The 14134-nt window shown below is 36.5% G+C and overlaps 1 protein-coding gene across 1 annotated transcript; it reads right to left on the bottom strand.

Moving 5' to 3' along the window:
* Positions 1–5938: 5938 nt before the first annotated feature.
* Positions 5939–8934, bottom strand: LOC110936299 (FK506-binding protein 5). Its single transcript, XM_022178647.2, has 3 exons — positions 8511–8934; positions 8345–8402; positions 5939–7904 (listed from the first exon to the last, which is right to left on the bottom strand). Exons 1-3 carry the CDS (start codon positions 8792–8794, stop codon positions 6090–6092), a joined length of 2157 nt encoding a protein of 718 aa, XP_022034339.1. The 5' UTR covers positions 8795–8934; the 3' UTR covers positions 5939–6089.
* Positions 8935–14134: the final 5200 nt, after the last annotated feature.

Below are 14134 nucleotides of genomic sequence, written 5' to 3'. Positions count from 1 at the left end.
AACGGATGATACCGGACAAAAGCTTCCGGGAACATCTCAATAAATTTCAAATTACCCATAACCCTATCTATCTTTTTTAGCAAGCCAATACCCTTCTTTGGTTTCTGGTTCCACGTATAGTGCAACCCATGACCCATAATATCAACAAGCTCTGTATGCTGAACACAATCATGGAACTCTCTCATACCAATAGAACTCGTTGAAGGCCCATTCAAAGAATCATCCACATGAAGGACCGAATTAAAGTCCCCCATAACAACCCAAGGCTTATCATGGCAAAAGCTTTTGTGCATACATAGATTTTCCCATAAGCATCTTCTTTCCTGATACGTATTCTTAGCATATACAAAAGAACTGAAGAAAGACGCACTACCATTTTTAGGACATAATTGAGTATGAATAACTTGGTCCTCTAGCGACAAGACCATAAGATCCACAACCTCCATGTTCCACCCTATGATGATTCTAGTACCACGATCACACACATCACCATTCGAAGTCCAAGCCCAATTACGAAAAACAGCTTTACATACCTTAGGTAAATTTGTAACATCCACATGAGATTCCAAAATAGCACAAACAGCAACCCGATTTTCAGACAAAAGCATACAAACCTCCTTTTGTTTCAGGGGATGGTTCAAACCCCTTATATTCCAGGAAACTAAACTATCCATTTAAACCGACAACACTGGGAGTGCTTGCCCCCTCAGAAACTGGACGTTTTTCATGTCTCATGAATTCCGACGATTCTGTTGGAATTGTTTCCACTACCTCCTCATCCGACAACGCATGATTACCACTATCATTTTCCATGTTAGACCTCTTCACATTCACCGACCCATTACCACCCTCAGGTCCCCCCGGGTTATCAGAAAGCACTTCAAACGGATTTCTGGTTGCAACACTACCTCCCACCTTAGCTGCCGCGTTAGCATTCCCACTGGAGTCCGACTTATCATCTTTCGTACCCGACGAGCTCGCACCCAAGTTCCCAACTTTCGGCCTATACACAAACTTGGCCTTCTGCTTCTTTGGCATACCCCAATTCTAGCTGTTTTCCTCTTATCCATTATGAAACCCTCGTCATCTAGACAACTTGCTTAGCTTTAGTTACTATATTCTTAGGGCATGTTTGGTCATTATGTCCAAATACACAGCACACCGAACAACGCTGAGGCTTCCATTCATACTCAATCTTCACCTTTTCTGTAATATAGCCTTCCTCATCAAGCTTCGGAATGGCCACCGTAATAAATTCCTTTAACTCATTATCCGCATTAATCTCAATCAGGGCCCGGGCAAAACTACTCCTCCCCCAGTTATCCACACACATATCCGCCGTATAACCATCTAACCTTTTTGGCGTCCCCAACTTAGAAGCTAACAAACTCAGCCCATCATCCGTATAAATTGCAATAGGGACATTATGGAATTTAACCCAAACCGGAACCGATTTGATACACTCCTTTCTAAGATTAACCGAAGGCGACCAAATATTCAAGAAAAGTGGAACCTTTCTGATTAACCAAGGCCCTCCTTCAAGCACTTTCATCATTCCCTCTTTAGAATCGAACTTAAAAAAGAAAAACCCTTCCGAATTCATCATAATCTTGGCAAATCCATGTTTAGACCAGACGTTTTTGGCATAGTATTCCACAACCGGAAAAGGAAGCCGATTGCCCAAAAAATATCCATACAACACATTCTCAAACTTATCTTGAACCTTTTTAATTACCTCACGAGGAATAAACACGTCCGCATCTTGAACCGTCTCCGTAGCATCCATTTTCCTGAAGTTTACCTCTCTTTTCATCACATTCAGCGTTTTAACCTTGTCCGCATACGAAAAGCCGGCCATGTTATTCACTGCATTGCTCGAACTAGGGTTTGCATGAGTGACTACCTTAGCAGCCGTTTGCCCCCACATATTCTCAAGGTCAGAACCCTTATTTGCCACGTTACTCGAACTAGGATTTGCATGGGAAGCCGTCTTGACAGCCGGATACCCATCTCCATACCCCCACACATCATCTAACTCCACAGGTTTCGAAATTCCAAACAAACCATCAATCACCGAAGAATTATTAGTAGAGTACATACCTCGTCACGGTAATAAAGGATTACCCTCAATGTTTGTAACTCGTAGTCCAATCCCACGCATCGGAGGTGTATTATTCTCACTCCCAGGTGTACCATGATCTAAAGACTTGAACCCATCACTATTACTCTCCATGCATGCAAGAAACCAATAGCAACAAAGAAACAACAAGCAAATACGGCAGAACCCTAATCAGCCGTCAAGTAAACCACGTGAAATCAATAGCAAAATGCAAGAAAACCCTAGCGATTGGACGGCAGAAACCCTAGCAAGATGAAACGAAACGAACAGATCTTAATCCTGACTTCAAAAGATTAGAAACCACGGTAGAAGTCTAGTATCCTTACTCAGAAGGAACGACAACACCACAATTGCTAACCCAAATCAATCACGAACAAGATCAGATTGAACAAGAAGAACAAGATCTAGGGTTTCCCTTAGAATCGCCAAAATCGCCCAGAGCACTTCCCTTATTGGACTGTTTCTTGCTGTTTCTTTGTTTTAACTTGGGAGGTTTTTGCATTGTTCCTGTTTCGTTTTCTAACATCGTGGTTTGAATAGCGGTGATTGGGGTACTAGGGGTAGCAAATGCGTTATAGAAAGCCTCATCCATTTTTAAATTTTCGAATAATATTTCAATCTGTACACAAAAGTAGACAAAATGTTCAATCGGTCACAAAAGCGGTCTAACTGTTCAATTTGTCAAAAGAGTGATCCAACAGAATCAAATAAGCGGACCAGATGGGTCCGTATAAGCGGTCCTGATAAGTGTTCGAACGAGCGATTCAAGTGATGTATGAATAAGCGGTCCACAACTTGTATGTTCGAGCGGTTCACCACTGTCCGTTCGAGCAGACCAGAGTCTTTTCGAATGAGCGGTCCAGAAAATTCAAATTACGAGCGGTCCAGATGATTCAAAATTACGAGCGGTTCACAAAGATGCGAAATTTCAAGCGATCCAGATCACTCGACCGAATAGGCGATCCACAATTAACCGAATGAGCGGTCCACAAATGTGAAATTACGAGCGGTCCAGAATAGTTCAGAAAAGCGGACAACTTTCGGACATCATTTTGACATACTATTTCTTCGAATTTTGACCCTAAACTTTCAAGGGTTTGTCTCTATACTATCGCGCACAATCCCTGAGATTTTCAGCAAATTTCGACCGTTGAAAATGTCTGAATCTGAAAAAGAAGATGTAGAAGATAGAATTTTTTACGATTTCCAGCTATTCTCTATAGAACTCCTCCTCCTGAAGCTCTGATACCACTTGTAGGATCGTTTGGCGACCCGAATGAGTCGATCAGAGGCGTTTTCGTCAATTACAGGTGCGGAAAACAAGTAATTAACGTAGGAATAGCTTGCAATTCACTTTAAACTCTTTCTGTATTGATTTGACGGTAAATACACTCAGTTCTCGATCCGGCAACACTTCGGTACGAGATTCAACAACCGTTACAAATGAGATCGCTCATCAGGTATTTATACTAATCTGGAACCGCTTATTGGACAGGCCCAATAAGCGGCCTATATACATGACATTGGAGCGATCCACTAGTATGTCCGATCGAGCGGTCCTAACATATGACCGTTCGAGCGGTCCAACTACTAATGGTCCTCATGAGCGATCCAAATTCCTAATGGACCATAAAAGCGATCCATTAACCCTAAAACTATACAATCACTCAATTTCTCGTATTTCGTGATCTAACATCTAAGTCTATGACTCGATACAAGACGTAATCAGCAGATGTAGTGCACCAACAAACGTCCGATCGATTGAAACTATCCAACGATTGTTTAAGTGCCGCTCAAATTGAGTTTATACTTTGTTATTTATCATGATTTCGACTTGAATGTTTGAGGCTGTCTGAACTCGGACTATACTCTGTCATTCGTTTTGAATCCGCTGAATTGTTAAGTATTGCACTTTGTTAATTGTTGTGAGGGTTTAATCTCGTGAATTGTCGTAAACTGCTGTATTAGTTACTAACCCAATTGTGTGCATTGTTATTTAAATTAGGTTAAACAAGACTAATCAGTAGGCTTATACTCTGCTCGTTAAATCTGCAATGTGAGTCATTCTCTTTTTATCAACTGTTTTACAAAACTCCAAATTATTTTCCAAAAGTTATAATTACAGGGATTAAGTCTGTGCAATCACCAAGTTACAGCCGGTATGTGGGGTTTTGTATACATTACTTGATAATCTTCACCATTGGGGCAGCCAATGGGTGATATGACCATAATCACAGACACCATTGGACATTGAGAGGGCCAATGGGTCGAGTGACAAAGTACCGTGGGTAGTTGGTTTGATATCAGAAACATTGTAATCGCTCTTAATACTATAGATTATAACTAAATAATGTTTCACATAAAAAGAATGATTCACTCAGTATTTCCCCGCTGACAAAACCTTTTTCAAACATGTTTCAGGTGATCTGTTGTGATCCAAGAAAAGTGCAGTGAAGCACTACAAGCTTAGAGAAGTGGCTCAATGTAAATAAATAAAGAAACATGTTTTGAGAAATAAAGATTTCCCCGGGAAATCATTTTATTGTAAATTATAGGGTTTATCCCTAAACTTTAGGTAATAAAGTAAACGAGCATTTGAGTATTAAAAGATCCTGTATTAAAAAGACTTCCGTTGTCGCCTAAATTAGATATCACGGGATTCCTGCCCCGCGGCTCTGGACCTGGTCAAACCGGGGCTGGGGCCGTGACAGCGGGGACGGATCTATATAATTTTAAAAAGATTCGGACGAAAAATCAGAAAAATTACACTACCAACCGAAACATTAGCGGGGGCGGTGCACCCTCTTTCTCGTTAAAAGCTACGCCCTTGACCCCAGGGTTCTAATCCTCGCATAAGTTATAATTAATTAATACCCCGTTCAAAAAAAAATTATAATTAATATTTATTTAAAAGAAATAAGAGACTGATTTCTGATTTGCAACTAAAAGTGCTAAAAGTGTATGATCTCTAGTGTAATTATCCCATTAGTCATGTTTCTCGTGATTAAAGGCATATGTTTCTCTAAACCAGTCCCTTATCTTTAGTAATTTTTTAAATTTCACCCGAAATTTAAGCTCTATCTTTATAATTCATCACCACATTCCAATGGCCATTTTTTCACAATTCATAAAAAACCAAAAACAACACTTCTTACAACAAATTATGACATCCTTAACATGTTTCTTAATATTGTTATCACTCTATGCCACAGCCTACGCCAGGATTCACCCTTTGATACACCCAACCCAATCCCAACCGCGGACCGGGCTAGTGAGTCCGGACGTGGTTGCAAAGGCATGTGAACCATCTCCCGACAAGGCGTTATGTGTTTCGGTCCTCAAGTCTCAAACCATAGGCGACGTGAACGATTTAAAACAAGCGGCCTATGTAGCAATCCAGGTGGCATCAAGTGAGGCGGTTGCCACGTCGGAGATGATAAAGGCCACACGGAGAAGGGAAGAGGATAAAGATGTGGTGGAGGATGGAATAGAAGAGGAGACGTTGGCGGATTGTGCCATGAATTACATTAGCCTTGTGGAAATTCTGTCGGATGCCGCTAGTGCGTTGATGACCGGGCCGGAGAGTGACGTGATGATTGAGGTAAAGGCGGCGATGACAACGGCAGAGACGTGTGAGAAGAGTATTGCGAGTGGGAGGAAGAGTCACATGGTAGAGGAGGTAGCTAAAAAGAATGAAAACGTTAGAAAGTTTTGTTCAAACGCTTTGAGCGTTTATAACGTCTATGCAGCACAACATTGATTTTTGTTATTTATTGAAAAATTTAGAGTCAGTGCCTGATTTATAAAAAAAGAAAAAGAGAATTCAAAATGGCTACTCATAGATGATGTTTTATTTTTAGACCACTTATTATGGATGACAATCATAGTACATGTGGACATGAATCGTCCTAGAATGCCACTTTTAAGGTTAAGACAAGAACTAGATGTTGTAGCTTATGGTACTGTATTTCTACTCATATTTAACCAAGCGTGTTGCGCGATTGTGGTAGGCTAATAAGATCAAAATGAACAACAAACTACCAACAAGACTAAGTTCCAGGAAAGGCAGCTCAGAATACCAATGGAAAAGGCACCATACTAATACCAATGCAGACCATACCATCAGTTTAAGATTCCATGGCTCACTTGCGAATGCCTGATCTTTTATTACTCCGTTAACGTTGCTGTCATTATGCTTTTTGCCTAAAAATGTCTGGTTTTCATCCGTGTTTTCTTCAATCTTGTGGTTACCAATCTTTGTTTCTGGTGTCGGTTCCTGCATAGTGGAGGAACCGACACCAGAACTTAGGTCAGCTTTTTCTGTAACATCCTCCTCACTGTCATCATGCTTGTTGCCCAAAATTGTCTGGTTTTCCTCCATGTTTTCTTCCATCTTGTGGTTAGTGAGCTTTGCTTCTGGCGTCAGTTCCTCTTGCACAGAGGGGGAACTGACACCCGAACTTAGCTCAACTTTTTCTATGGCATCTTCTTCACTATTATTATGATTTTTGTCCAAAATTGTTTGGTTTTCATCCATGTTTTCTTCAATCATGTAGTCACTGATCTTTGTTTCTGGTGTCGGTTCCTCCCGCACAAAGGGGGAACTGACACCAGAACTTAGCTCAGCTTTTATTGTAACAAGTTCCTCATTGTCTTCATCTTCTTTAACAGATTCAACATGTGGGATTTCATCTTTCTTGACCAATTCTTGGTCTATAGTCATCTCTACTTTGGCTTGCACAAATGTTTCTTCGATCTTGTGGTTACTGATCTTTGCTTCTGGTGTCGGTTCCTCCTGCATAGAGGAGGAACTGACACCAGAACTTAGCTCAGCTTTTACCATGACATCTTCCTCACTACCTTCATCTTCTTTAACAGATTCAACATGTGGGATTTCATCTTCCTTGACCAATTCATGTTCTGTAATCATCTCTACGTTGGCTGATTCACCGTCTACAGTCACCAGTTCTTCGACTCTTTGCGCTGTTTCTTTGCCTTTCTCTTCTTTACTAATCAACTGGCTTGGTGGGGCATCTTCCTTAGCCGCTGTTTGATCATCAACCGCCTCCTTGAGTCGGTTCATGACACATGCAACCACAAATGTTTCACAATTTTGATTCACTTGCATTTCTTGGGCATCTGGTGCAACTTCATGATCAGCCATCACTTGTTTCTGATCTGCAGGACCTTTTTTGTTACTCAGGTCTCCCTCACAATTCTCCAAAACGACCTCATCTTGGCCATCAAGTAACTGCACTCGTGGGCGGTTTTGTACTTCATTCTCAACCAAACGCGCTGCATCAATCGTTTCTTCTTCTGTTACTACTTCATGGGCAATCTGATCTGTTTCATCACTCAAGTCCCCTTCACAATTCTCCATAGTAATTTCATCATGAAGCTTGTCTTCTACTTCTTGATGATCTTCATCGTCTTCAATTTCATCATTATTTTTTGATGCTTCTGCAACACTATCTTTAAGAGGTACATCAACTGCTTCATATTCTTCTATCGACACGACACCTTCATCAGAAACTAATGAATTTGCATCAACATGTTCATCGTTTTCGTTATCAGTCGGCATCAAGTGTTTCTTCTCTTCACTACCATCATCACATCTCTCTAAACATGAATCTTTTTCAATCTGAACTGCCATAACCACTTGTTCTTCACTTTCAAAAGCAGAATCAACTCGAACCGATGTGTTTTCTTGATTTTCGGCTACTACTGAATCGGTTATGTCTTCATTAATATCTCCAGAATGTACTTGTTCATCATGCTTTTTGTCCTAAGATTAAACAAAGTTCATAATGAGGTGTAAACAACGAATCCAGAATCTAATGGAATTAAATTAAAGTGATCATGGTCATAGTAGGGGTGTTCATCCGTTCGGCATTCAGTTTATTCAGTTTGAAATAAACTAAAAACCGAACTGAACCGAGTTCAGGGAGTTCAAAACCAACCGAAAACTGTGGAACTCGATTTTTAACCAAATAGGCTGTATAATTATTTTAAATGTTTTAATAGTTGTATACATTATTATTTGCTATTGTATTAGGTTGGGTTAAGGTTGACAAAACTTAATAACCACTATTTGGTATTTGATTTATTTGGCTTATTCAGTTAAAACAGAATTCAGATACCTGAAACTGAAAACCCAAACCAAAGTTTGGGTTCGGTTCGGTTAAATCGGTGTCCTAAAATCATAACACAAACAATCAAGCACACCTGAGTCAAACTTTGACTATTTTCAGTCTGGATCTCCTTCATGCTAGTTACCTCTTCACTGCATCGAATTCATAAAAAAAAAAAACCATCGAATTATTTTGTATAATCCATTTATATCCCTAATATCTAAAAAAATAAAAATAAAACAATTTTTATTCATAAAAACCTCATAGAAAACTCTGTATCAGTCTTCATAACTAATTCCAACTTCTTTGGAGCACCAACAGACTGTGTGTCCGTTGACTGAGACATATTCTTGTTCGTATGATCCGATGATGATCTCCGTTGACTTCTTGACCTGAATGCAAAAGCTGACACAATGGTTGCAGTGACCAAAGCTCCACCTAACAACACAACACTTACTATTCCAAGGCCACCGGAGCCGACATTTATAGCCGCCGGAAATGATTTGATGTTGTTCTTCTTGTCATGTTTAAGAGGAATCTCCATGAGGTGAATCTTGAAACTAGTGTTTTTGTTGTTAGGTGTTTGTTGGATGAGATGTGTGGTTGTGAGAGGGGTGGTATGTAGTAGGCGAAAAGAGAAATGGTTGTAGAAGACATGAAAAAAGTATAATGTCTATCTTGGCACTTGTTTGAAGACAAATATTGTACTTTGTTGAAACAATATTCATGAACTACCCTACCCACCCACTTGAAAATAATAAATACAAAACGAAAATCATATAAAATGTTAACAAATTTGTCTAAGTATTAATTTATTTTTTGTATCTTTTTATACTCTCCAAAATATTAATTAATTTGTAGAATTTAAGATACTTATAATACGAAATAATTTTAAATATGTTATAAGTGATGACAATAAAGATGTAGATTTGTAAGGTTTGAATATACCAAAAGAATTTGATCATTTATGTGATATTTTTATAAGTCTAGTAAATAATAGAGAAATTATCTCAAAAGGTCCATATAAACTGCATTTGTATAAGTATGTACATACGTATATGTCATATTAGATGTCAACATAGAGACTAATAAAAAAATAGCATTTGAATAAAAAGAAGTATTGGAAGTCAAAGTAGTTGGGTTGGAAAACAAGAATAATTATTATATATGACAAACGCATGGTAGATAATTATAATATAAATAATATTAAGGGTGGATGATAGTACCTTTTATATTTTTTACTCTTGCTTAGTCTCTTATATGAAAATCTAAAAACTTGTCAATTATTTTTATTTTAAGGGTTGAAAAATACTTTAAAAACTGAGGAGCGACTGATAACACAACAAGTCAGCTTAAGTAATGAAGCGTCTAAAATCTTTACAAATACAATTGAAGATCTTCAGAAGCAATTGACTGATGTAGAAGAACTTCAGATGAGGCAAAGAAGTAAAGATATTAGACGACTGAACTAAAGATCAGACGACGACTGAAGCTTAACTTCAAATCTGATAAATGACTTCAGACTATGAAGAAAAGCTTCAAAAGACTTACAGTAATTATCAGAAGTCATCAACTGCCGAGCTAAGGTTAAAGTCATCAATCTAAAACACGTGATTCTTGGAAAACTATAAGTACATTTGGAGCCTCAATGATTGAAGACTCTAAGACTATTCATTATCACAACCCAACCCAACTCAATCTTATATTAAAATACTAATTTCTCTCTCTTCCACCTACACAACCCAATCCAATCCAATTTTTCACCCACTATCACAACCCAACCTAAACTAAAATTTTATTATATAAAAAAAGGAAAAAGAATTAAATATTATAAAGAAATAGAATTAAATAATAGAAAAAAGAATAAAGAATTAATATTATGTTGGTTGTTGGTTGCAACCATTGGTTGCCATACCAACCTGGTTGTCTATCAATTTCAATTATTTAATTAAAATAATTTCCTACAATTTGGTCTTATTTGCCATGTGGCAACCGTTTGTACAATTTGGTTACCATAGTGGGTAGTCTAAGGGGGTGTTTGTTTTTTTGTGAGAAACACTTCTTAACCTCTTATGTCTGCCTCACGCAGACCACGCGAAGACGTATGAGTCTGAAGTGCGTTTGTTTTCTCGAAATGAGTTCATTAAAAAAGGTCTTCCAAAATTGAAAACGAGTAAGGTTTACATTATTTAAAACGAAAGAAATTTAATTTACATAAAACTATATAGCTAGTAGATTTTATTTAAAAAAAAATCTATTTAAAAAAAAATACTAGTGTAACAAGTAGATTTTATGTTAAATAAGAAATTTAATAAAAATATGAAAATAAAAAAATAAATAGGCTTTATATTAATTAAGAGATATAATAAAAATAAAAAAATAAATAGGCTTTATATTAATTAAGAGATATAATAAAAAGATGAAAATAAAAAATAAATAGAATTTGTAAAATTGATTTAAACTTAAATAAAATTAGTTGTTAGTACCCAGATGTGTTACGTTGATAAACTTAAAAAATGCAAGGGTATTTTAGTCATTAATTAACTAATTTTGGTGTTAGTACCCAAATGTTTTACAAAATTGAAACCATAAAACCTAAACCTGTTAAAAAAAATTAGTACCCAAAGACGAAAATAGGTATAAACCACAGGACCCATTTGTGTAATTAACTCTTAACTAATTGTTATGCTTAAAAATTTAAACTCATTATCATCCTTCTTTAAAACTAAATAAATAGTTTAATATTAATTCAATAAAAAAGAACTGAACATAACATTTCGTTAAAGAAACAATATTGGATTGATTAAAAGAATATAAATCATTAAAGAATGAAACAAAAATAAACCATTCCACGAATTATTGGATTGGATATTTATTCTACATATAAATTCAAAGAATTGAACGTAATATGTAATAAAAAATTAATTGATTAAAAAATAAAGGGAAATTGGCCTGTAATAATCCCACATAGATCTTATTGGCCATTAATAATCCCACCTCAGAATATCCCCCCCACCTGTCCCACCTTTCACCTATTTTTCCTACAATGGTCCCCCGTTAAAAAAACTTAACGGAGTTAAGCTTTTTTCCAAATTACAAACAGATTTTTTAGGGCTTTTGATTAGAACGACGATACGAGTCCATTGATGTAAAACTTGCCTCGAAACAGTGCTCCAAACGATGAAAACGACGCTTCAATTCGGGTGTTTAAATTTCCAGTTAACCAAAATCAAGTCACTTGGAGCACCATTTTGAAGTAAGTTTTACATCAATGGACTCGTATCATCGTTCTGAAAGAAAGCCCTAAAAATCTGTTTGTAATTTGGAAAAAAGCTTAACTCTGTTAAGTTTTTTTAACGGAGGACCATTGTAGGAAAAATAAGTGAAAGGTGGGACTGGTGGGGGAATATTCTGAGGTGGTATTATTAATGGCCAATAAGGTCTAGGTGGGATTATTACAGTCCAATTCCCCAAAAATAAATTATTAAAGAATAAAAAATAGATACTTGATTAATCTAATAGAAAAATAACAAAAAAGTTTAATAAGTTGGTTAAAAAAGAAAAGGGAAATCACAAAACAAACAAAGAACACCATTTTAGTAAATAGTATTTATGGAACACCATTTAGGTAAATATTTTTTCCACCAACACTAGTATAGGAAAAAACTTCATTATCTTACCATATTCAATCGGTTTGATCCATTCAAAGTTGTGTATGTGTTTTTTTTTTTTTGTAAATTATTATTATTTATAATAATCTAATTAATTTAGTCAAAATCTTGTATAAATATAATTTATAATATATTGATGCAATGGTTGTTGTAATGTATGCATTATGGTTTGTATAGTGGTAATGATATATATTATATATAGTTTACGATGAACCTGTCAATCGGGAAAAATTAGACGCAGGTTTATCGTAACGCGCGAGTCCTAGATCAACTTAGTTATTTTATTCTATGTTTTACGTTTCGATTTAATTTTTTCGCATTAACACGCCGCAACTTCAGTGTCGGTGGTCGCTAGCAGTAGTGTCCATTAGTGCTCCCCCCCCCCCCCCCCCCGCAACCCGGGGGGTGCTTAATACTAATTAATAAATAAATCGCAATGATATATTATACATTATACATATTAATAGAAAGTGCCTATGAATAGTATTTTAAGTTTTTTATATTGCTTTTTTTAACTTTTTATTATTTTGTGGTTTTAGCACTTTAATTGATTTTAAAATATTTCTTTTCTAATACAACTTTTAAGATGCGATCAAGTATCTGTTATGAAACAAAAAACCATAAAAATGAATGCATACCAATATTGATGTTGTTCGGTTCAGCTCGATATGGTATGGTAGCTATACGGTATCAGTTTAACCAAAGACAGAACAATACAAATAAAAATTGGTATCCGTATAGATGTTGTTCGATCGGTTTTGATTCGGTTTGGTACGATAGCTTGCACACTATCCATTTTCAAAAAAAATTAAATATCTGAATGTTGAAATAAAATAAACATAGAATGCAAACAAACGTGATATCGTCAACTGAACAACGATGGTACTAATATCAATATTGGTTTTTATTGCATTCGATCGATGTAATGTTTTCTCTTTCGATTATTATTGTGACAACCCGAGTTTCCAAGGTTACTACTTGACTTAGTACTTATTCACTAGATGTCGTTTCTATATACTTGATGTGCCTTATAAGTGTTATTGTGTTATGTATTGTATGTGTGTGTATATGGTACAGTTTTGAATTGGATAATTATTTAAAACGTGGGACATGGGACTTTTCCTATCACCCCTAGCCGAAAACCCACATCTCACGAAAACACTTCATGTGTTTTCGTCCATAGGTGCCTAACGAAAACAGAAGTGGGCTTTGGCCCATAGTTAGCGATCAGTTTTTAGTACTCGTTCCCAATCTTTTTTCGTTACAATTTCAATCAACAAACCCTAGATACCTCTCAACTTCTCTCCACCTATTCGTGCGACGGCTGTGAACATACTCCCCATTCGAGATATCATCTTGGCTGATTAAGTCTGTGGTTAGTGATTCTATATTCATGTTTACTGTTGATATTGAGTATATGTGATGTCAGTATGATTTTCTTGATAATAATGATCCTAATCGATGATGGGTCATTATTAAAATACTAGATTAAACAGTGATGATTGTTATGAATCGGTTACTTTGATCTTGAGTGGTGTGTCCCGATTAACAAGTAAAGTGGCTGGGCCACTAAACGTAATCAGCATGATGAAATTCAACTATTCAAATTATATGAAATCTTACTATGATTTTCGGTCCAATAGTTTTAGGATTAGGGGTATGATTGTCGGCCATAATGTTAAACTTGCATGTGATTAATGTTATAACAATGAAATTGGTCCAATAGACATCTTGAACATCACCTCATCTCATTGGCGGCTCTGTGTTCATGTGGCATAGGAGTTGTCATAAAGTTATGTAATGGCTGCATGATTGTTGATGAGGCCATAACCCTAAGTCTAGGTTATTGTTTGGTCCAATTATATAGTGATACTGATGTGATGTTATTAATGATCATATAAGGTGGGTGGGTTGATAATTGTTGTTAACCTCCAATTGGACCGTAGATCATACTTGGGGATCTTGGAAATAATTGAATAATTGAGTGTTTGATGTAATCGATGTAACCGTAAGTGATGTTTAGGGTTTTAGGAAACTTGTAACTGTTAGTGATGATGTTCAGTTAACCCACGAAAACACAAGGTTCAGACGAAAACACTTGTGTTTTCATCACATCTTAGATTCAACGAAAACCAAAGGGTTTTCATCCTAAAATGATTTCGTTGATTGTTTGTACAGTGAACACTAATAAGTTAAGGATGCTAACGATGTTA

The sequence above is a fragment of the Helianthus annuus genome, chromosome 11 (genome assembly GCF_002127325.2).
Source record: "Helianthus annuus cultivar XRQ/B chromosome 11, HanXRQr2.0-SUNRISE, whole genome shotgun sequence".
NCBI lineage: Eukaryota > Viridiplantae > Streptophyta > Magnoliopsida > Asterales > Asteraceae > Helianthus > Helianthus annuus.
This window is presented reverse-complemented; position numbering and strand designations above follow the sequence as displayed.

Bases quoted from the DNA above. Each gene is read 5' to 3' on its own strand.
- LOC110936299 (XM_022178647.2), bottom strand. From the start codon at position 8,794: ATGGAGATTCCTCTTAAACATGACAAGAAGAACAACATCAAATCATTT. The intron at 8,403-8,510 runs GTTTTTATGAAT...AATTCGATGCAG, and splicing joins GATACAGAGTTTTCTATGAG to TGAAGAGGTAACTAGCATGA. The intron at 7,905-8,344 runs GTGTGCTTGATT...GTTTAATCTTAG, and splicing joins ATAGTCAAAGTTTGACTCAG to GACAAAAAGCATGATGAACA.